At 44.3% G+C, this 24196-nt stretch overlaps 1 protein-coding gene across 13 annotated transcripts in view; it reads left to right on the forward strand.

The window, feature by feature from the left end:
- CACNA1B (calcium voltage-gated channel subunit alpha1 B) overlaps positions 1 to 24196 on the forward strand; it is a 297887-nt gene that overhangs the window by 197889 nt on the left and 75802 nt on the right. For 9 of the 13 annotated variants that reach the window (XM_057407342.1, XM_057407353.1, XM_057407354.1 and 6 more), the window contains 5 exons: positions 1052 to 1158; positions 8224 to 8286; positions 18450 to 19271; positions 20470 to 20684; positions 22826 to 22946. In XM_057407342.1, coding sequence (XP_057263325.1) covers positions 1052 to 1158; positions 8224 to 8286; positions 18450 to 19271; positions 20470 to 20684; positions 22826 to 22946 — 1328 coding nt within the window. The remainder of the gene's footprint in view (positions 1 to 1051; positions 1159 to 8223; positions 8287 to 18449; positions 19272 to 20469; positions 20685 to 22825; positions 22947 to 24196) is intronic. The other 4 variants (XM_057407346.1, XM_057407348.1, XM_057407350.1 and 1 more) reach the window with 1 other exon arrangement.

Consider the following 24196-nt stretch of genomic DNA (forward strand, 5'->3'; position numbering starts at 1 on the left):
CATTACCACTGAAGAGCAGAAGTAGATCTATGGCATTTCATAAAACTTGACAGCAGAGCCTGTCGTTGCTCTCGTTGTGACATGTGGTTATTCCCTGAGTATGTGTGATGCTGCTATTGCCATCAGAGGGTCTGTGTTTATCCTGCCATGATTTTACTGATTGCACTGCCTTGAAAGCATAAGGGAAGTTTAGCCTAGGCCACCACTGAAGATGAACCAGGTTCTTTCTTTGCTTTTTGCCCTCATCTCATTGCCTGAGACCCTTTATTCTGAATTTGAACAGTGTTTCTCTTCCCATTACAATGGGTAGGAGGAAATAAATCACAGTTACATTCTGAGGGAACTTGCTGTGCCAACAGAGGTTAAAAATCCACATGACCTGGGATATATGCAGAAAACATGATTATAACCGTCTTTCTGATGGTTATAGTGCTTGAGTCTACAGACTATGCTTGAATACGGTTCCTCCTTTCTGTTGTCACCCTGTAAGTCTTCAGTGATTCAACTGAAATAATTGGAACTATTGGAGTAAAGCTGGTGTGAGCAGGACCAGTCAAGTCTGCTGTTTATTACACTTACTGTTTCAGAAAAGTCATGCTGGGAAGAAGTCATAAAGGATTTAGGAGTCTGTCTCATGCATTTCAATAGGACTTAGGCTTAAGAGTGATGGGGACTTAGGCTTTAGAGTGATGGGGCTCACCTCACCCCAGAAATGTCACACTTGTGGTTAGGTCTCTCCGTGCTCTGCCAGTCTCCTTCCCCAGTGCTAAGAGGAGACCCAAGAGAGGTAAGCTTTGAAAGGAAGATGTAACCTTGGTAAAAATGCATTGAGCACTTGACCAAACCTTGCATTTCTCATCTCAGCCCGCTGTGGCTGGCACCAAGACCCTACCCAGGCGTCCCTACAAGTTACGGAATTATGACATATTAATGAGTTTCCACTGTTCTCACAGCAGAGTGGTGATGTTCACGTATGACTCGTGCCTTGGAGAGCTCTGGTCACTGTCCTTGCGTGATGCACGCTCTGATTTCTCTTGGTTTTCTGCACCAGGATGAGGAGGAGATGGAGGAAGCCACCAATCAAAAGCTCGCCCTGCAAAAGGCCAAGGAGGTGGCAGAAGTCAGCCCCATGTCTGCAGCCAACATCTCCATAGCTGCGTAAGCATGACTTTGATACTTGGGAACTTTATATTGTTTGGTTTCTGTATTTCAGTGTCAGTATGTGTCTGTTCAGCATGAGCATCCCATAGTCTTCTGTGAGCCCTTTTATATCTGTTACTGACAGGGCTTTATGTGGACTGAATACTTCAGAACTGATTGTTTAACCATGTATTTAATTCAGTATTTAAGTCTGGTTTTCTTTGTAATGCGTCATCTTTTGCCCTACTATAAATAGCTTGGTTTTTAGATGATTTTTTTTAAGCTGTCCTAGGATAGATTTCACCAGGTGAAGTGTTAACAAATCCGTTCACTTTGGATTTGCAATTACAGGAGAGATGTTACACATAATAACTATTTTTCAATGGCACATAATAACTATTTTTCAATAATTTCTGCTTTGAAAATTTAAGTGTTAAGGCATCCTCCTAAATATCAGACTGAAAAATACGCTTGAATGCTCTTTTTACTGTTTGAAAGAGAGCTGGGTTGAATAAAATCACTTATGTGAACAGTCAGTAGTTTGTAGCGAGAAACATCAATTTGCATTTTCAGAGTCAGGCTTTTCTGCATGGATGTGGACATGAGCACGGACTCTGTGATACCAGAATCCTTAAAAAAAATATTGACTTGGGGACCACTTTTTCATATATATGGATCTAAACTGATGTGAAAAAAATTCTATGTTGGTGGAAATACTTGTCCCAGATGTTGCTGAGGTCAGTGCAGAGTTCTGCCTGTGTGGGATTACGGGCTGGAGTTTGATACGTGCCTACCTTGCATGGATTTACCAAGAGCTATGTTCTTCTTAAGAGCTCATTTAATTCTTCTGGAATTTTAGCATCAGGACAACCAGCATCAAAAACAAACCAGGTTGTGCCTCAGATTTTACTGAAAGCTTATGAAGTTTCCCAGATCCCTTTTGCAGGGGAGACCTCCAAAGGCTGGGGAAGCTCAAGCATAGGAAAAGAAATTTTGTGTTCAATTTTATTGCAAAGCATCTGAAATGCAGCAAGATCCCTGTTTTTTCCATCAGGGTAAATCTCTTGAGACCCTTGTTACCGGGACTTTAACTCAAAGACAATAGGCCAAATGAAGCCAGTTCATTGTATGTGAAGGATAAGGATATTATTCATTTGGCTATTTTATTCCTCTTAGCATTTTATTTTGCCATTACTGCTTTAATCAGCTTCTATTTATTCTGTGTCTCTTTGTTGGGTTTAAATATGATCTTTTTCTTACAATGATTTCCTGTCTAGTCTTGAAAAGAAGTCAAATGAGGATATTTGCTCTTGTTCTTTGATGAATTTCCTGGTAGTGTTATATTTTAAAATGCAAGATGATGATGCTTATTTTCTTCCTGTATTAATCAAACGCATGTGAAGAGTTCTCATAAAGCAGAAAAGGGAGCTAAGATTTTGCACCACATTGTTAGCTTTAGAATAACCTTATTCCATGATTTTTCAGCAGACTTTCACCTGGCTTTCAATACCACAGGGCCAGGTTTGTGACCACAATTGAAAGTGAGTACAAAATCATGGATTTCTGCTTATTTTCCTCACATTGTATCTTCCCAGACCCCCACCTGCCGCATCTGTACAGGCAGGTAATGAGGCTTTACAAGTGAGCACATCTGAAGGTGCAGTTGGTTGCTTTCACATCTACTAACCATGGCAGCATCGTGCATGCTCTATGGGAAACATCACCTAACAGTCACTGTGTGACTTCTCCTTTTCTCTGCCTCAGTGCCAATGAAGTGCTTCCCAGTCCGTCCCCAAAGCTTGCAGGGCTCTGTTCTGAAAAACAAATGTGTTAAGGTCAATCCGTTGATGACCAAATGGATGATGACATAGAGGAGAGGGCAAGAGAGAAGTCAGGTGTTTTGTGAGGCAGAAATAGGTGTATGGATGGATTGCTGGCTCATGATCCAAAAGATATTTAACAAATGCATGCCAAAGCAATTTGCTTAATACATTAATGCACCCACAGCAAACTCCAAAGGGTCTTAGCAGCTAGAGCCTTCAGTCTTGCAGTACCTATCCCTTAGATCCAGAATGGTAGGGCTGATGATGGGACCCATGGTTGACAGGCAAATGTACCCTGCTACTTCATTTCTTATGCTCTTCAGCTGCACAGAGGTCCTGAAGATGGAGTAAATGCCATGTTGATGGCAAGACTTGTTAGGTCAAATCTCTGATGCAATTCAGAGCTGGACATGCCAAGAATGAATCCAAGTGCTGGGCACACTTGGGAACAGGATATTTGGTGTATGGAAATACCATCACAAAAAAGCAAACCTATGTAGAAGTTGGGCACCCCACAGTGAGTGGTAAGGAGGGGCTGTGAAATCTGGGACTGAGCTACCAAAGACCTGCTGCAAAGATGGGTCTCCTCTTCCAGTTTATATTTTTATTTTCTCCTAAGGAATCATTTTTTAGTTTTATAACTTGATTTTATTTTCATAACATATGAAAATGAATTTCTGTAACAACAAGGCATCAACAGCATGGCTTGATGTTCTGAAAACATCAATATTTTCTCTACCTGCATCAATCAAAACAGGTCTCTCGGGTGTTAGCAGAGGGCACCATGACTTGCATTCCCTTAGTCATGATGTTCGTGTTCCTGGTGTTCTTGTCCTCCTCCCATAAAGGTGATAAAGCCGTCCTGGGGCTGAGTCTGGTGGAAAGTCATATCGGTCATTCTGCCTTCTCACCAATGAGGTGCTGTGCTTGCTGTTTTGCTTCTTTCCCTTGTCAGTCCTACATCAAGGACTGAGAGTCTGTATCTTCCCTTAAGCCTCCTTCCAAGCCATTCCATACTCTGTAGTGTTGTATCTGCTCCTCTACCTCTGGCGTTTTTCCTGGCATTGCACCCATGGTTTGTATGCTCCTGTGCCTGCAGTTCATCTCCACCAGTTCTGCTCTCCTTTGCCATTCAAGGCTCTCTTCATAACTGACCTTCAGGAAATGTTCAAGTTATTGCATTAGTTGCAAAATGTCATTTCCTAGGCATAAGAAACCGGTTGCTTATTTAGCATTTCAGCCTGCTTAGAGGGTCTGAAGAGGAGTCTTCACCTGCAATAGGCTGCTATGTGAGCCACAAATTGTCTTGTGGTTGATAGATGGTGAAGCTCTATGGTGTCCTGGGGATCTGTTTTAATAATATACTCATTATTACAGTGGCATTGAGATATCATCTATCTTGCAACTGAGTCCAAGTGCTTTATTACAATGTTCTACCTGCACTTGGTTTGTAGCTCTCACTTCATCAATCTCCCAGGATTTCTCTGGTTTGTCTTCTGCTCCACCAAAGGGACTCAACGTGAACAAATTTGTCTGAGTGGAGTTTGTTTTTCCACCTGGTGAACTCTATCCTTGAGCCTTTTTGTTTTGTGTTTTTTCAGGATTAAAACCTAGGCTGGGAGGTTGTTTCTGTCCTTGTTGTAATGTTTGGTTTAAACCAGAGTAGCTGTTTAACGTGTGTTCTTGCATTTTACTTTGAACCCATTGTTTCATTCTTATTTTTGTGATTTATTTTGTTTTCTGTTTAGCATTTTCCTTGCTTTGTTGTTTCTGGAGGTGAGTTTCTGGGTTTGTTCAGTTTGCCCAGCATTGTCTTCAAAACCCTCTGTTCCATACAGCATTTAAACCTCTTCAGCCTCCTGAACTCAATGACTGCAGATGGATGGGTCCTTACAGCAAGCCATTGGTGCAGCTTCCTTGGTGGCCAGAATGGAGGAGGGGGGAAAAGGGGGCCAGTTACACAGGCAGTGGATGTGCAAACCACTTTGCAATGCCAGTGAAAAGGTGCTGGTGGAAGGGAGACCCATTGGGCTCATTTTCATGGTCACACAAAGGCGCCAATATTAGCATGGTCTTTCTGTATTTGCCTAACCCAAAGCCTGAACTCCCCATGTTGGTGTTCCCTATCCACCTTTCTGTTCCAGCCAGAGATGCACCAATGGCACGTACAAAAGGGGCTGCAATAAACACACCCAGCCCAGCATGGGCCAACAGGCCAGCTGGAGAGGACACTGGCTGCAGCTCACGTGGCACCCAGAGCCTATGTATTTTCCAGTGCCCTCTTCAGATTTTCTTGGGAAAAGCCTTAAAACAACAATCACAACAGCTAGCAACTGCTAAACTTGTAGGAACCATTTGTAGGTCATTTTCCTGAAGTCATGCTGAGTGAAACTGGTTTGTTTCTTTTTAGTTCCATGTGGTAATGGGTTACAGTCATAGCCAGACCCAAGGGAAATATTTAAGTATGGGTGTCGGATGTGAGTTCTGGTTGGAAGGAGAACTTCCCAGATGTAGTGGAAGAAGCTTTGTTGACAGTGGCAGAGACAGTTTGTGCACTGTGGGCACTAGACTTAAACGCATTCTATAGGGTTGCCCACTATTGTTTTCCAAAGTTACCCGCGCTTCCCAGGAAAACCTTCCAGCCTCTGAAGACCTTTCCCTCTCTCCAGGCTCTGACTGGTTTCTGCTGGACCCTCCCGTGGTTGTTCAAAGCAGTTTACATTTTAGTTGCACACCCACAGGTAGATACTGCCTGTTAATGTGAGCAAGTTGACTATTCACCAGCAAAGTGCCAAGAACAACTAAGGTGGCACATCATTTCACAGTGACCTCTCAGAGTTGTCTGTCCCTTTTGTACAGGTCTGGGGATAAAGGGGTGGGTGGGGGGAGCTGCTCTGTTTTTCCAGGACATTTTCCATCTCAGAGGTTCCATATTTTCCTTCTGTCTTGGGAATATTGCTGTCTGTTTCCAAATCCCTGTCGGGTTGTCGGTAGCCAACAGGACCCAGCAAGAAGTGTGCCTGAACACCCAACCCATAAAACATCGTGTGCTGGGTGATGTGTAGACTAGGAGAAGCGTTCTTTTTCTCTTGCTGGCTTGTGATTTCTTCCCTTCCTTTCCCCCCCTGAAGTGTGTTGATGTGTGAGGTACTGTGATTCCTTCTGTTAGTTTGCCTTTTTGCCCTTGCTGTCAGTGTAACAATGACTCAGCTACGCCTAAAGACACTCTTGTACTCTGTCCCTCATGGATGGTGAGTAGCACTGGGCAAAGCTCAAGTACTTGTGTCATTTTGATTGGAAAAGGAGGCTGTCTGTGCTTCGTGGCTTTACACCCTGCAGTTCCAGCAGAAATACAGTCAAATTTACGGTTTCAAAAGAGCAGACTCCAGCAGTGGGAGCAGAGGAGTGAACCTGGAGAGCTGCAGGACTTGCATAATGTAGGCTGGCCAGGTTACAAGGATACTTGGCAAGATCCAGGCATGGTCTTCATCCTGCACTGCACCAAGTGAGGCAGGGATAGATACACAGGTTCATTCAAGCCTCCTACCAAGCGATGCTGAGATCCTGCCTTCAGCAATTCTAAGCCAAATTTCCACAGGTATTGCACAGTGTTGGTGCTGACTTGCAGGTAAATTAGGGAGGTCGGGTACATTCTCCTCCATCATGAGTTTTACACCTGTTTTGCCCAAGTAATTACTTACTTACTCTTGACACACTCATGCAGTCAAGGGTTTGTTCTCTGCAGGGTTTAGCTGATAACCTGGGGGTTCAGCATCCAGCCAGAGAGTAAAGGGGTCCCCAGCTGGAGCAACCTGGAGACAACAATTTTCTTGGCAAACAAGCAGGGCATGCCAACTCCACTTTGAGTCCTGCTCCCATTTCATTTGGCACTGCACAAATGTAGAAATAGTAAAGTTTAGACAAAATACCTGACTGTTCATCAGATTATTTGCTCCAAGCAAAACTTTTATGATGCCTTTCATAATTTCTCTTATATTCATTCCAGGCTTCTTGACTTTTGGATTGTTGTATTATAGCCTTTATCTGGGCCAACATTTCTCTTCAGAATAATTCATGGAATTGAAGTAAATGCATATTTAAACCTACGTATATCCAAAAAACATTAGATTTTAGATGAACCTTCTGGTTTGCTAGTATTTGTTGTGAACAGATTAAAACCCTCATGGAAGCAGGAGAAAAAATGTTGCGAGGGAAAAGGCATATTCAGGAGGTGAAGGGGTTCTATTTCCAGCCTTGGGGAGGGTTCTCTGGATGATGTAGATTTATAAAGAATATTTCTTATAACAATGCAAAAATTAGCACCTCAAGCCAAGATCTATCAAGATATTTCAAATCCTGTTTTTCGGTAGATTCCCTGCCAAAGGAAGAATAAACTCTTCCAGTGCAATCCAGTGATTTCCATATTTAGAACCCCCCCACACACACATACAAGGGTGTTTATACAAACACTCGATGGAGGAGAATCTACAGAATTTCTTGCGAACTGAAACAGGCTCCTTTCAACCATTCGATGATTCTATGTGTCAGGCCCAGCAGACCTATGGGGTCGGCACAGTGAGCTGCATTTGGACAGTCTGAGCTCAGGCATGTCCCCATGCCTGTTAGAGGAGAGAGGTAGGTGCCTCTGAAGAGCAAATCCCAGGTAGAGACAGAGGAGAAGCAGCTGCTGGGGCTCAGGTGGATTTGGGCTCTCTGGACGTGCCCCAGGTTCCTCCCTCCAGCCCATGCTTTTCTCTGTGCTAAGGCTTCTTCCTCATGTCACAGAGCCACAGTGGGAATTAGCATCCTGCTCCCACTTGGAGATAATGATTTGCAGCACAGCTGTAATAGCAACCACCACCTGTTTCTACAAGGACCTCTACGCTGAGGTCCTAAAGATGACTTCTACGGAGGACTTGGATTGTGTGAGTATAGCACATGGAGGCATAAAGTCCTAATATCATTGTGTGGCTTTTGGTTCACCTTTTAATTTTTTTCCCCCTTTTAGTTCTGTTTTTGATTCTTTGGTTATTTCCCTGTTAACTGGAAGGTGGTGTGTCTGTGGCTTCCACACTTTCTGAAGCTTGCCTGGTTTCCTACCAAGATGCACGCTGCAGTCTGCATTCGATAGGACACAGCCTGTATGAGTCTCCTCCCGATGTCTTTTATGGTTCCTCTGCTCTTCTTTATTTTGATTTCTTTTTTCCTTTTGTTTTCTCACTTTTTGTTTTCTTTGTTTGTTTTGTTTTTGCATGTGCAGTTTTGTAAAGCAAACTCGAGGTACTGTATCTCGCAGCTCGTCAGTCTCCAGCGTAAATTCACCGTGAGTTGCTCTCTGTTACAATATTCAGTACATGGATTTTTATCTCCATATTTATAAACCTCCCTCTTTCCCCTTCTCCTGATACCTTCACTTCCCTTCCTTGTTTTTCCCCCAAATCATTCCCATCATTGTGGAAAGCCTCCAGACCAACATACAGTGGAAGGACTGGAAGGTGTACGACATTGCCAAGTAATGCTTGTGATTTGATCGTGAGCAACTCTGTAGTGTTTTGAACATTGACTGTGATTTTTTTCCTCCCTTCCTTCATTTTAATCCCATCCCCTTAATTGTTTTCCTTTGTTTATTCCTTAACTATTTTCCCTCTTCTCCTGTCTGCCCTCATTTGGTGGTTCATCTTGTTCTCACTTGTATTTTTGTCCTCTGTGTTTATTATGTACTGGGCTGATGGCTTTGATGTTCCACCAGTGTTTGCACTTATGGTTCAATAGGAGAATGTGGGCCAGCTATGAGTGTGCTCTTCAAATGAAAGCTTGAGAAGGATTATAAAAGAAACTTCTGGAAATGGGACCCAAGTGAGACCAAATTGGAAAACTCTCCATAAGCATCTTTGGGAAACTTATAAGAGGGCTGAGTATGCCTGTGCTCTCTGACCTTGAGCTGGAGCTTAAAGCTACAGATATGGTAAAAATGAGGCACTCAGTAAACTCCTATGTACCTGTGGTTGAGCGAACACGGTGATAGACCTTCCATTCACTCTATCCCCTTCCTAACAAACAAATCTTGCTGGCTTTGCTGTGAATCGTGGGTGTGCTTTGACACCAATGCAGGTTTGTAGAAAATATCATTGCTCCTGCTGACTAATACAACAGAAATCATCATCAGCTTCTCATCAACCCATCTCAGTGTCTTGGCTTTGGGTTATACCTTTACCGTTTGATGTTATCTTTCTTCTTTAATGCTTTTGAAGGGACAAGTAGGTGCAATTCAAACATGTGTGGGTTTGTCTTACGTGCACCATAGCAGCTACCAAAGGCACAGTGAAGCAAAAGATGTTTTCCACCAGCTTCCTGACATCTTCCTTTTTCCCAGGGTGTTTTGAGGGTCCTTATCTACTGGTGGTTCTTAGACATGATTGTATTAAAAATACGTTGATATGATGTGTGAGCTTTGCTTCTTGTGACCAAGACTGAACTTTTTCAACTAACAAAAGTAGGTGTGACTTGTATGTGCTAAGGTCTGAGATGTCACAGGGCTGGGACAGTGAAAATTTAGGGGAATAAACTAGACCAAGGCAGCTTTTGGCTCACTTCTTGCAGTGCATTTATTGGCTGCAATGGTGTCTTGACAGGCAGAAAGGTGCAGAGAGAGGTCTATTGCTCTTTGGTTCCCTCTTATCCTGCCTTACCCCTGGCAGGAGGAAGGTGATGGTTAAAGGTGGTGATGGGGGAGAGGTGCTGAGCTGCATCATCTCCAACACTCCAGTGGAAGTTGCACTAAATTGGTCGGAGGCAATGTCTGCCCAATAAGAAATGAAGCCTTGTAAGAATGAAGAATCTGGTTCCTTTTCCAAACTTCCATAGGCAGAGCTGCCTTTTAAGAAGGTGAAATCAAACCACAGCTACTAAAATCCCCTTGGAAGGAGGATTTGCCTGCATTTGGAGGCATTTGCCTGCATTTGGAGGCATTTGCCATTGAGGTCTGTTGCTAACTCCCCACCAGCAATACAGTATAATAGAGGCTTTTTTTTGCTGATATGACTCACATCTGGTCTCTGAACAGAATTAATTTTTACTGCAAAAAGCTGTAACTGAGGATTCTTCTCCTCTTTAACATTTCTATGCACCGTCTGGGCAGTAATTTGTAATTTCCTATGCAAACCAGAGCTGGTTTTGACAGATGAGCTGAGCGTGCATTCTCTTCACTGTGGGTATCTAAAGAGCGTTTCTCCAGCAATACCTCCTGTTTTGATTAAATAAATCACTGTACCCCATTACAATGTACAATGTATAAAAGTACCAGCCATCACAGAGCAGCAGTAGAAGCTCCCTGCAGAGTAAAGACACCTGAAGTTCTTGTTTACTCAGTATAAATGTAAGGGTTAGAAATGTGGGGGTTTATCTTCTATCCAAATAGCTAAACTGGAACAACTCCTCTTAGGGCCATGCAGGTGCTCTGGACTCCCATTCCCTGGGTGAATATTAGCATAGGTTCAGGATGCCTTTATACCACTTTGTTTCTACCCACTGGGAGTGCTATTGCTGTAATTACACTGAATAGATAAATGGTGTGATTTTTGGGCACAGATGGAAGTTGAACAGTTTTGCTGATAGAAAAGAGCTTGTAAAAGGTGCAAAAATATCCCCATTCCTTTTTCTCCCTTGGGTTGCTCAAACAGCAGAAAATACTTTGGGCCCTGAATATCATTAAGAAAAGGATCTGCAAAGCCATGGTCATTTGTTTTGAAAGAACAAAGCTCACTCAGAAATGTTTTGAGATATAAAGCGTTGGGTTTTATTCCCCTATCATTTGCTTATTAAAAATATTAATAATTGTACATGGGTAAGAAACCAAAGACAAAACATCAGAGCTAGTTTCTTTAAATAATCAAGGAGAAGTAATTTTCTTGTGCTAATTCCAGCCTTTCAAGCTATAAGATCTGTGATACAAGCAGTGCAAGCAGTGCAAAATACATGTTTAATTCACTGAGGAGGGGTAGTTAAATACAGATCTGCTCTATTACTTCAAGAAGATCAGCATTTATCTAAGATACATACTGCAATTGGTGACTAATGTATATGTACATAGGGGATGACACACAGCTAAGTGAATAATTATGTTGTATTTTGACAGTAGTAGGAATTTAAGAGTTCTGGGATGTTGAATTTTCATATAAATCCTTATATTGCAATTGCTGATGAAATCAAAGTGGTGCAGTAACTTGAGGTTTTCTTTGCACTGCTACTGGTTATTATTTCTAATGGGGTCCAGAGGTGTCAGTCATTGCTTGGACATGAAACTAGACATATTCTTAAGGCATTTTCTAGATTGATAAATAAAGCAAACCCCAGTGTTTCACAACCTGAGGATTTTTATTTCCATAAGTGCTCAATACCAACATTGGCCACAAATTATCTTTTTTTGCCAGAACAAAACTTGGTTTTCTTTGAGCAGCACTTTCTTTCCCACCCAGACCATCACAGCACGTGTCTGCTGCATCCACCCAGCTGTAGATGACCTGATAGCGTACAGAGGGAAATGAGAAAGCTTCAATATCTTCTACCAGAATGAATGTGTCATTCACCATCCAAGAACCCAAACTGTTCTTGATCTCTATCGGTTGCTTCTGTATATTCACTGTCTGGGCCTATCTGCTTCATTTCCATCCTCATCATGCACAAAAGGGGGTTGTGACTTCATTCCCTGATGTGTTTAGTCCTGGGTTTTCATAAGAGTCTGGAGTTCACGGTGGGATCATTACAGAATGCTTGTGGTCCCTACAGAGTCTAGTCTGGGCCGTTGCAGCTTATTTCATGGGCTGAGAAAGTTGGGGCTGTTCAGCCTGCAAAAGAGACCTCAGAGCAGATTCCAGTATCTGAAAGGGGCTACAGGGATGCTGGAGAGGGACTCTTAATCAGGGACTGCAGTGATAGGACAAGGGGAATGGCTTTAAACTGAAACAGGGGAGACTGAGATGAGCTCTTAGGCACCGTGTGAGGGTGCTGAGGCGCTGGCACAGGGTGCCCAGAGAAGCTGTGGCTGCCCCATCCCTGGCAGTGTTCAAGGGCAGGTTGGACACAGGGGCTTGGAGCAAGCTGCTCTGGTGGAAGGTGTCCCTGCCTGTGGCAGGGGTTGGAGCTGGAGGAGCTTTAGGGGCCCTTCCAACACAAACCATTCTACAATATGATTCTGTGATTTGTCAGAATGTCTTCTGGAGAGCATGGATTGAACACTTCAGAGGCAAAACACAAAGTAAATGTAATTTAGCTGGATTTTAGGAGAATATCTGGTTTCACGTATTTAACCTTGGTGTGCTTTTCATTAAATTGGGCCATAGTGATGTGGCTTTTAACTTCCATATTTTTGTTGTACCTCTTTCTGTTAAAGAGCCTGTTATTTACTGCTGAGGATGCAATTATTTGATCACAATTCATAGCTGCAATATCAAGGAAGTTGTAAGGTCTGAAAAGCGATCTTGTGACTAATGATAGCAGTGTAGCTTGAGTTAGATTAGACAATTTCTGGCATTTTCTCAAGATAAGAATGTGCATAAAACCATCTGGGGTTAGTATGTGATGTCCTATTTTATGGAAAACAATTAGGAATTTTTTCTTATTAGAGGCATAGAGAACAGCACGCAGGATGGTGAGTTATGGTTGAGTGAAATTACTCTGTTATGAAAAAATTGAAGCTGAAAGCAGTAAAACTTCCATTACAATAACATAACACCAGGAAGCTTTGGCTTGGCTAGCTTCACATTGCTTCAGAGCCGTATGAAAACAAGTGGCTCAGCTGTCTTCAAACTCTAAGCAGTGGCATACAATGATTTCTGCTGCTCTTTGGAGGTGGTGGCCATGGACACCTCATGGGAGTGGTAGCAAAGTGCTAGGTCTTTCTTGAGCTGTGTTATGATACACACCTTGGAAACCTTCTGGCTCGGCGTTGGCCAAAGACTCCAGCCAAAGGGCTTGCAGTGCATCATGAGTGACATGCTCTCAGCGGCTCCTGAAGGACCTTCAGCAGTGCTCAACTGTGTCTCACTCTGGCATCTCAGCTTCTTTCTCCTGATGAGACCTGTGGTCCGCATGTCCTGCATCTGCAGTTCTCCAAATTGCCTAAAAGAGCAGGTAGAGGGAGTGGAAATTCAATCTGAGGATGATAATACTAAAGAAAATATCAAAATATTGCATTTTGATGAATGTTACATGGCTCTAAGATGAAAGAGGGTAGATTTAGGTTGGATATAACTAAGAAGTTCTTCCCTGTGAGGGTGCTGAGGCGCTGGCACAGGGTGCCCAGAGAAGCTGTGGCTGCCCCATCCCTGGCAGTGTTCAAGGCCAGGTTGGACACAGGGGCTTGGAGCAAGCTGCTCTAGTGGAAGGTGTCCCTGCCCGTGGCAGGGGTTGGAGCTGGAGGAGCTTTAACGTCCCTTCCAACACAAACCAGGCTGGGGTTCAATGATTTAGTGAACTTTCTCAATCAAAGTAGTTGGTATCTCTTTGAAAGGCATTTCAGATTTCAGTAGCAAGTTTCTGAACATAAGGGTGTGATACACAGCCAGCATTGTATTAGGCTTAGACCATGTTCAAAATCTAGTTTCTAGCTAATAGACATTAAGAGAAATATTATGCAAGAAAATGTGTTTGTTTGTTTGTTTTTTTTTCTGGGAAACTTCAGTATAAAAAAATCTGATATGTATATATATATATATAAAACCAAATTTAAGGATAATATTGGAGAAGACTGATCAGTGGTTTCTGCAGCAGCTCTTGGTGGTGGCATTTCTGATGCACGCCATTGCACCAGCTTGGTGGGACGGCACAGTACATGTTCCAGGAGAGCTCAGCTGGGACATGGAGCTCATAAAGAAGAGAAGGTGCCAAAGCATCCAAGCAGCAACTCCTGGGGTCACTGGCAAAGCAAATTTAAACACTCTTGATGAGTTCATCTGAAAAAAACCTGTGTTATCAAACCAAACAGAGATAAACCATTCTGCTTTGTGCGTGCCTGCCCCAAACTAAAATGCTACCTTGTTTTTCCAAGTGGAAAATTGAAACGTGGAGAGAGCTTCTCCCAGTTTATGAACAGAAAATATGATTTAGAGGAAAGGTTTTTTTCCATTGCATGTTTGGTTGAAACTGTATTTTAGAAAGAAACTCCCTTTCATCTGTAATCAGAAAATATCCTTTCATGCCCACAATCTAAAATGTAGGTATTTTTAACATCAAATTATGATGTTCAGAGTCAGCTTTCATTATTTACTAAAGCAAAATTTGAAGGATTGCATTTATGTAGCTGATTAAACCAGTAGTTCTGGGAAGCAAAGTGCCATTAACTGAAGCAGCACTTTAAAAGGTTATGATAACAACATCTTTACTCATTAAGGAATACCCTAAGATTAGAATATGACTAAAAATACGCTTTCTGTTTTTGAACAATCTACACAGTGACTGGTTGTATTTTTTTAAGACCAACATTAGTCACTGATTCATTAATATGAATTTATTTGATTCTACATGAATTGTATGGTTTTATTTATAGCCCCAGGCAGGAGTTATTTGACTGCTGGCTTCTTAATCCAAGCAGAAGCAGTGAAGCTACTCAGGGAAGCACATTAGCAGTAATATCTGCTACAGCATTTCAAGCTTACAGGAACTGAAAACTGAGTATATGGCCAATAGCCTTCAAAGAGTTCCAGACATTATATAGACAGAAAATAGGGTAATTATAAAGTGAATTAGCATTCATCTTTGTATTATGTCTGTAGATCAGAAGTGATTATTGCCACTTTCTGAATAGATTCAGAAGGATTTTAAGATGCAAGCAGTGAACAGGATTTCAGATAAGGAGTTGGCTTCATAATTAGGTAGTTTTCTCTTCTGGAAAAAATACTTGTTATCACAGAGGCTCATTTTTTATCAGTTTGTGGATAAGCTGTGCTGCAGCTTATCATGCTTGTACTGGAGATGGTTCGTGTCTGCTCCAGTTCACGCAGGGTCAATAATTATGTGGACCTAACACTAGAGGAAGCAGAGGAAATGATTTTGCCCTGTCTTTTTTCCCATCTGTTCTGCAATACTTTGTGTTGTGTGCATAGACACCATATCCTCACAGATAGGCAGTTGTAATGAAACCAGGTTTTGTTTCAAAGTGACATCCTGTTGGGCCATAAATAACTTCAAAAGCTCTTCTCTGCAAAGAGCTACAGCAGAGCAACAAGGGAGGAGAAGCTGTCACATATGGCCATGCCCCGTTGTGGTGAGAACGTGTAGAAAGCAAGAGTCAGATTAGGTTGGACAGGGAGATAACACATTCCTTCCATTTGCTGCTGCTTTGGCTCCCAAAACCCTGAAACACTGTCCCCAGAGGGACCAACCTGCTCCATTGCTTTACTTCCATTTCCTGCAGCAGACTTTATGTGCAATGTCACTTGCTCCTGATGTTCTTGACTGGTTTGAATAGGATAATGAGCTTGCAGGCAGGCTGCATATTCTCCTGGTAGTGCTTTTACTGTGCTTCAGATATTTTCTGATTTACTTCCTTTTTTTGGTGCCTTTTCACATAGAAAGCAGAAAGGATGAAGGCATTACTTCTGAACCTCCTGCTCTTCAGCTTGTCAGTAGCCAAAGCAGTGGGTGGCCATGTGTTGTAGTCTTTTGGCAGTCACCTCTGCTACTTGTGTCAACATTAAGGATGCATCTCATTTCTAGATGCTGAGAAATTTAAGTCTATAATGTCAGTGTCTGTTTTAAGGAAAGGATTTTGGCAAAATAGGTTTTGCTAATATGAGCATTACTTGGTTGCTCCAGTTTCTCAGTGGTGTATGTACCTGTCAGCACCTTTCAGTTCGCTATGAGTGAGGTAGAGTGGAAGCTTTAGCACCTCAGATATAATTTAAAGGCTGATTTATGTTCTTGGCACAACTGAAACACAACTAAAACCCATCCTGAAATGATACATCTTGTGTCAGAGCTAGCAGATTCTGAGCGTCTCCTCCGCACTGTGATGAGTACCAACCTTGCACCCTCAACCTTCCTCCTCACCACATCCAGGCTGATTTAGGAGGTTTTCTTTTATATCTTGGCTTTGATGGGCTCAGTGCAGACACTTATGGAGAGGCTGTGTCCTGGAAAAGTTGCCTGGTGGCTTATTGTGTGTTCTACTTTGGAGAGTCCCATCAGGGAGGCTGGGACTTTGCATCCCACCACTGCGTGGTGCCTGTCCCATGGAAATAGAGCCCAGGGGATGGGGAGCAGGCAGTTGTGCTCTTCTCCGTGCTCTTGGTTTGCAGATCAACTGAAGGCTTTGTTCAGCAGAAGAGCAGTTTCCCAGCTCTAACTTGTTATTCCTAGGTATTTATTCAATGTTGACAGCTCACTCTGTGAGTTCAGCTCACAAACCAGAAGCCAGTCCCCACCCCAAGGACTTTCTTTATGAAGTGAGAAATATCCTCCAAGAGAAAATGCATCTGGTGGCTTGTGCCAAGGCAGCACTTGGGCACGCACAGACCTGTCCCTAAGCTGTCTTGTTTCCCTGAGCCTGTGTGCTAAAGAGGAGGTTCATTTTTCAGCCCGGTTTGTTTAAGCAGTGCTAGATCTGGAGCACTGCAGAGCAAGGCACCCACCCATCCTGGAGGATGCACAGGACATCCTGGGATGCCCATCTAAGGCACCTTCAACTCTCTGTGCCCATCTGTGCTGACCATGAAGAGCTGCAAATAACAGCTCCTCATGGGAAATCCTTGCATGGGGCAGCAGGTCTGGGCAGTCAGAGGCTTTGCATGTTTACTCATTAGTTCCTTCTAAACCCAAATAAAGCTGTTGCTGGGTGATAACATGGTAATCTTTCATAATGTAGAACCAAAAAGAAATGGCAAATTACACTATGATGAGGTTGCTCAGTTTTGTGTCAGGGGTCACTAGGACAGCTTGGGGGGTGCTCTTCCCTAATGATGGGCTTGTTCTCCATTTGATGTGTGATATTTGGTGCATGGGGCTCTAAGCTATGTCCTCAGTACCTTCTGGTATAATTTACATTTAGAACTGTGATTTTTGACACCAGTTCTTATGCTGTGGTGTAAATGGGGCACTCAGCTGCTGGTAAATTAGTCTGGAATGTGCCTCTTGAGAATGGGGAATGTAGATTTGTGGGTTTGGTGGTTAGCTCTGTGATTTCTGGTTTAAATCAGATGCCTTCACACCTGCCTGGGTGCCCTTCCTGTCTGCAGAGAGTGGTTAAGTAGGTTTCTGCCTCTTTAGCAGAGCCAGGCAGCATCACCTTTGGTAAAGAAGTGATCCCCCAGCAGAGCTCTGAGATGTGAAGCATTTCTGACAGCTCCCACTGTGCTACATGAGCGCTGCTTCCCCCGGGGTCTGTGCACAGTGACAGACCCTGACAGTCCAAATCAGCACATACACGCACAGGAGCTGCTTTCTCCTATTGTCAGGGGAGCCCACAAAGTGCGTCAGGAAAATACATCTGCCTCCCTTGTGGGGTGTGTGTTAAGTGCTGGAGTCCCACGCGGCCCCTCCGGCTGCGGAGCTCAGACTCGTGTGGCAAAGGCAGACAACAAAGCAGGCTGGTGGAAGGAGAATGATTTTCCTGTCTTTGTTAGAGGAAGTTTCATTAAGGAAGAAAATGGGTCCTGGACCTCCATGCAGCTAAATGCAGAACTCCACCCTGGAAGCCAATGGGTTTAGCTTGGGTTTATGCAAAAGCAGAATTTGACTTGCAGTCTTTAGGAGGAAAGCAAAACAGCCTTCCCTGCCTGTGTTGGCTTAGGGAGATGACCCATTTGCATGTGGTGATCAGAAACCAAGAGCTGTGTTGAGGAATTAAAGCATTAAGGCTATGCCAACAGAGGTATCTTCAGCATAACAGGAGGCAGACGTAAAAAAGAGCTACTCTCTCATGGGATAAAGGTGCTCTCATCATATCTGCACTGATGTGTGACTCTCCCCATCGCTGGGGTTTTTTCACAATACACAGAACAGCTCAGGCTTTGATGCTCAGGGACAGATTTAATTTCTCTTTGCTCTTCCTGCCAATCTAATTTCTCTTCACCTGCTGATTTGCTCATCCAGATGTTTCCAGGTGGGGACAGAGGTGCTGTTAATTGTGGGAAGCCTTGTAGGCGGTTTCAAAGCGCTGGCTGTGCTATATGATGTGTGCAGAGACTTTAACCCTTCAGGCTGTACCTGACACTTCCAAAGGGGATGGCCTTGTTTTATAAGCCAAGATAACTCCTTTCCAGAGGGCTTGTTCCATAATGCCTAACATGTGCGGGGGCAAACTAACACTGATGATCCTGCTGGCTTTCCCTGCTCATGTTTTCCGCCAGCCATTTTCTCTCCATTCCTATAATTTCTTTGGCTCAACCCTCTAATCCCCCTTCTCAGCTGAAAAATTCCTCTTGTATTTTTGGTTGTTTTTAGGGAATCAGTTCAAAGCTGGATACTAACTTTCCACCTTCCTCCCCTCCTCAGCAAGCAGCAGAACTCCTCCAAATCCAAGTCTGTTTGGGAGCAGAGGACCAGCCAGATCCGGATGCACAATTTCCGAGCCAGCTGCGAGGCGCTGTACAACGAGCTGGATCCAGAGGAGAGGGTGCGTTATGCCACCACCCTTCACATCAGGCCGGACATGAAGACTCATTTGGACCGACCACTGGTGGTAGAGCCGAGGAGCGAAGGGAGGAACAACATCAGCAAGCTGAGTCCTGTGGATGTGCAGGAGGTGGAGCAGACCAAAGTCAGCTCTGGTGATGGGACAGAACCTCCACGAAAGCACCATCGACATCGGGATAAAGACAAACTGGGAGAGCAAGAGAAGGGTGATGTGACCAAGGATGAGAACGGGGAACCTGGTGTCAACAATAAGGAGGAGCGGCACAGGCAGCACCGGAGCCGCAGCAAGGAGGTGGAAGGGGGAAGTAAGGAAGGGAAAAGTGATCGGAACAGGGGTCAGGAGGGGGGAAAGAGGCACCATCGCCGGGGTTCGGTGGATGAAGGTGGTGAGAAGGAGCACCGCAGGCACCGGCCTCACCGGCACTCTGCCGACCGGCAAGGCAAGGAAGGCAATGGGACAATCAACGGGGCCAGGAGCGAGCGACGTTCCCGACACCGGGGAGGGTCGAGGTCTGGGAACCGGGAAGGGGAGCCTGGGTCCAAGGGCGAGAACGGAGAAGAGCCTCACAGACGGCACAGGTTCAGGAACAGGGCGCTGTCAACCTACGATTCAGTGGAGAAGGAGAACGGGGAGAAGGAGGGGGAGGCTGGCGAGAAGGAGCACCGGAATCATCAGCCCAAGTAAGTGAGTGCTGCATGGTTAGACTTGTCCCTGGGACAGCTCAGGGGCCACGAGACCACAGACACGATTCAGGGAATTATTTATTCCCCTTCCCAAGGTGTTCCCTGCTGTTCTCGCACCCACGCCAGCTACCACCACAACCTGCAGGTCTGTTTTGCTTCACTCAGTAATGCCAGAGGCTCCCAAAGGTGGTTTCGGTCCATGATGGACCATAGAATAGCTCAGGTTTGTGTAAAGGAATATCCTTGATGTAAATACCATCAGACCCTCTAGGACACATAACATGGAGCAGGGAATTTCAAGGAAGTTTCTGTGGGACAGATATTTAAATAGCATCCAGTCTTGCTTATAGTCCTTTGGTTCTCTTTTTACTATTTTATGATGAACCTGTCAGCTGCATCACCAATTGTTACAGCAAGTGGCTTCTTTCATTAAGAACACCGATGTACCCCATTTGGTTTAATTCTTATGTAAGTCAAGTGAGAAAAATTGTACTCGCGAAGCATTTAAAGTAGTTAATAAAGAAGGATAGATTGCCTTTTCAGCTTTATTAGTCTGGTGGAAAAGAAATTTCACTGGGATCCTTTAGAATAGCGCTCATGTCACCGTGGAGAGCTGTGAGTGGCACTGAGATAATAATTTTCCTGTCTATATTATCCTCCTTTCAGATGGATTTCAAAACACTTTGCATACTGTTTAGTTTGATCATGTGCACAAGCTCACTTTCCTCCTCACTGAAACAGAGCTACTGCTGCAGAGGAATGCAGAAGCTGTTTAGCCGCATAAAGCAACATTACAGAGGGGTTTAGGACTGGGAAAGAGAGTCACCATATTTAAAATGAGGTCTCAGGAGAACATTAAACAGCAGAATGTCAGAATTCATTCAGAAGCCAGCTGAAGCTGGAAAGCTAATGTCACTGTTACATGCAAGTGCTGTCTGGTCTTTTCTTACGACGCTCGGTTCTGAGTCTCATTAAACTGAATAAAGTGATGCTCAGTGGCATGGTTCCTCTTAATGTTGGCTCAGAGGACCAGGTCACATACTGTGATACCAGTAGGTTGTCCTGCAGCCTGTGACTTTCCTGCAAAGGACTTCCATGGAGAAAATAGTCTATGGAACCTATGTTCCATAGGTGTGCATGTGTTCTCTGGCTTCTTCCTGGGCCATATCCAACAAAACCTGCTTTTCTACCTTAGGGAGAATAAGTGTGAGATTGAGGCTAGTGGAAGTGTGAGTGTCCCTGTGCACACCCTTCCCAGCACCTACCTGCAGAAGGTGCCGGAGCAGCCAGAAGATGCTGACAACCAGAAGAACGTGACACGGATGATTCAGCCACCGCTGGACAAAACCACCACTGTGAACATCCCTGTCACCATCACTGCCCCGCCGGGGGAAACCACTGTCATACCAAGTGAGTGCCTCTGTCCCCCTGCTTTTTGCTAAGAAGTTGCCAGGAAAAAGGTGACTTTCCAAGGAGCTATCAGCACATGATGGGTGAAGGGGATCTCCTGGCCATCCTTGCAATAGGTGCATAGGAGAAGTTGCTGATACAGGCTCTACAATTCATGCAGCCTGCAGGAACCCAAAAGGCGTTCCTGGGTCACCTGGTGGTTCTGGAAAAGACCACATCAGGCTCCCTGGAGGTGGCTCAACCAGAGCACATTCATGCATCTTTACATAAGAAAAGGAGCAAGAAAGACAATAAAATGTGGTAACTGAGAGCTGTGCAGCAAAACAAGCAACTGCAGCAGACCTTTTGAGCACAGGAGTAGGTCCTGCTTTATTGCCTTCCTCAGCTGCCATGCTGCAAGCTCCAACTCCAGCAGTGCTGTTTTATGGTTCCTCTGGTGCCCCAGAGGCCTGGTGGGCCACAGACCCCTCAGACAAGGGCATGGGAAGCAGTGGCACTGCATTCAAGCCCACAGACCAAATTCATACTTCTTGATGTATTGGCTGAGCCCACTGTGGAGCAGCAGGTCTTTTGTGGCAGCACAGCTACCACAGCATCCATCGGGTGACCCTGCTGCTTTGGGTTCCTGCAGGCTGAGTAATTTTAGAGCTTCTTGCAGTCCTCTGTGTCTCAGTTTCAGCAGATCCACCCTCACCTGTCCTTCTCCACAGCTCCATGCATTGGGTCTATCAGTGTGGATCTACCCTGTTTTACAGATGGTCCAAGACCGCCGTGTCCATGACCTGCACTACAAACACCCGGCCACCAGCTCGTTCTGACCAGGTTGTGGCTCATTCCTGGCAGTGTAGGCACAGCCTGGGAAGTCTTGAGACCTGGGAATGCCAAGGAGGATTGCAGTGTGAGATCCAAGAGGTCCACATCAGATTTCAGGCTGTCAGGACACTGCTTTCCAAGAGGCACAGCCAAAATCTGGCGGCTTCTCTATGTGCTTTCTAACTGTGTTGTCAGCCACACGAGACTGGTCTCCCCCCACCATCCTAATTTCTTCTTTTTCTGAAGTGATAATTTTACTATATTGCAATACTGAGTGTCTGTCAATCACAATTTATCAGCCTCTCTCTTTCCTGGCCATTTCCTTGGTATCTGACTTCAGATGCAATAAGCAGTTTATTGAACATGTCACTCACACACAATGAAGTGTCGTTTTGTTGCAAAATAAAACAAAAAGTAATAAAACCCTGCACCTAACACGTTATAAGTGGGTGGAGGTTTTTGGATTCCAAGTGCTGTGAATGAATAGACAAGTCCGTATCTGTCTAACAAGAGAATTTGTAGTATAAAATGTTTTCCAGTTCATACATTGGAAATTAAGCAAATTATCCTATAAACCCACAGCAAGTAAACTGATGATGGAAATTGGAGAATGCATTTTTAACCTCTGGAAGTGAGATTCAGAACTAACATAAAGAAGAGGTTCATGTAATGAAAAACCTGATGCGAGATGGAGCTTGACACATTTATACATGGGGAGCCCTGCCAAAACTGGGGTGCACTATGCAGGCGCAGGGCTAAGGGTTCCAAGAAATCCCTTCCAAGTCTCTTCCTAACACTGGGAAGTTCGGCATTTAACCCCAAAAGTATTGAAGCTGATCTAAGAATTTGCTCTTCTGCACATTCAAAAGCCAATATGCTTATGAATGCTGATCTATGGGAGAAGATATGAGATAATGGAGTTAGTTAAACTCACTGTCTCTTTTCTTCCCAAGGATCCCTAGCTGCTTCTCTCTCCCTAATAATGTATGATATTTGGAATGGGATTTCCATCCCCAGTTTGGCAGCTCTTGTAGAAATAAGTATAAGGTTTCTTTGTTTGTCAGCACTGGGCATCTTCATTTCCTGGCCATTTCTGATCTATTGCTCATCAGTGCAGCAGTTAAGGAAGATAATTGCAGTGTATATCATAGCGTAGTAAATAGCAGTGATAATAATCAAATGATTGTTCATCACATTTAATCAACGTCTTCAAAGGCTGTTTGCTTTCCCAGCTGCACTGTTTGCATATCCAGCTGTTGCAGGCAGCCTGCTGTGTAAAGATACATTTTTAACTCTCTGGTTTCTGTTTCCTTAAATTCATATTTCAGTGAACAACGTTGAATTTGAAAGTAAAACAGAGGAGAAGAAAGACGTCGATGACTTGACAAAAAATGGGCCTAAACCAATCTTGCCTTACAGTTCCATGTTTATCCTGAGTCCTACAAATCCGTAAGTACTTTGACTCTGTAATACCACTTATTATGGGTTACAGGTACTTCAGGCATGGGCATTCAGAGCAATAGCATCAGCTTGATCTTCATCTCTGCCAGTCAAACACATTGGGCAATGACATAAAAGCTTATGGACGCTGCAGACCAGTTGCTGTCTTTCAGCTGGGATTTTCTGCAGGAATATATTGGTAGGACAAGGAAAAGATGCTGCTTTAGACAGACTCTTCCGAACCGCCCTGCTGATGGGCTGTTATTTGCTCTGTTGTATCACTATAAAAGGTGGGAGCATCGACCACCACTTGGAGAAACATTACCAGGAGACACTGGTTGGGGGCCTTTTTTGATGTCAGCAGATTCCTGCAGGTTCCTCAACTGGAATTTGTGCTCTACTGTACTAGGACCCTCACATCTCTGAAAACCTTCAGCTTCTGGGAAAACATGACTGTTTTTCATTTGCCAGTGCTGAGCGTACCGCCCATGGGATCTGTTGGGATTACAGCATTTCTTCCGCTTCAGGCATCTGTACCTCATGGGGAGCTTTGTACTCAAAGCCTGTAAATACTGAGTATGTCACTCTGAAGGCTGCAGGACTAGACAAGAGCAGCAGGAGTTGTAATAATTGTAGCATGAAGGCCTGTGAGTCATTTTAAGCAGTAACTTGGGGCGATGGAGGGCTTTGAAACTTCTGCCAACCCAGAGATCTGCTAGGAGCAGATGCGATTGTCTCTCTCCGGCTCAAGTAGACTTGCTGCAGATCCTTGACGTTGGTGTCTCAGGTTGTACTCCGCAGGCTCAGGCGCCTAAGGGGAACTCAGGCCCTTCCTTTAGCACCTTGGTTCAAGAGAACAGTGAGTGCTCCTGCACCCCCTGCTCTTCAGGACTGCGACATCCTGGCTGCCTGTGCAGCTGGTGGAACAGAACAGGCTGCTCTATGTACGCATCTTTGACATCAGAAATGCTTCTCTGGTGGAATCTACAGTCCAGCACCCCTGGACAGTGGACAGGCTGAACACTTCCTTTAGAAACAAGTGCCAGATACATAGTTTAGGCTACAGCCCTCCAAGACAATACAGCTATGAACACAGAAGAAATTCATCAGTGGGAGAAGTTAGAGGCTATCTCTCAACACCAGCTGTTAGAAAAGGAGAATGACCCCAAAATGAGCATTGGCTGTAAAATGTCTGCTGAAGGCAGCATTTCAGAGTGGAAAGCTGGGTGATCCAAAGCCCATAAGGGTCTGAGCTGAGG

Source organism: Pezoporus wallicus, unplaced genomic scaffold (assembly GCF_028554395.1).
Source record: "Pezoporus wallicus isolate ANWC-B61680 ecotype Strahan unplaced genomic scaffold, APGP_CSIRO_Pwel_v1 contig_8234, whole genome shotgun sequence".
In the NCBI taxonomy this organism is placed as follows: domain Eukaryota; kingdom Metazoa; phylum Chordata; class Aves; order Psittaciformes; family Psittacidae; genus Pezoporus; species Pezoporus wallicus.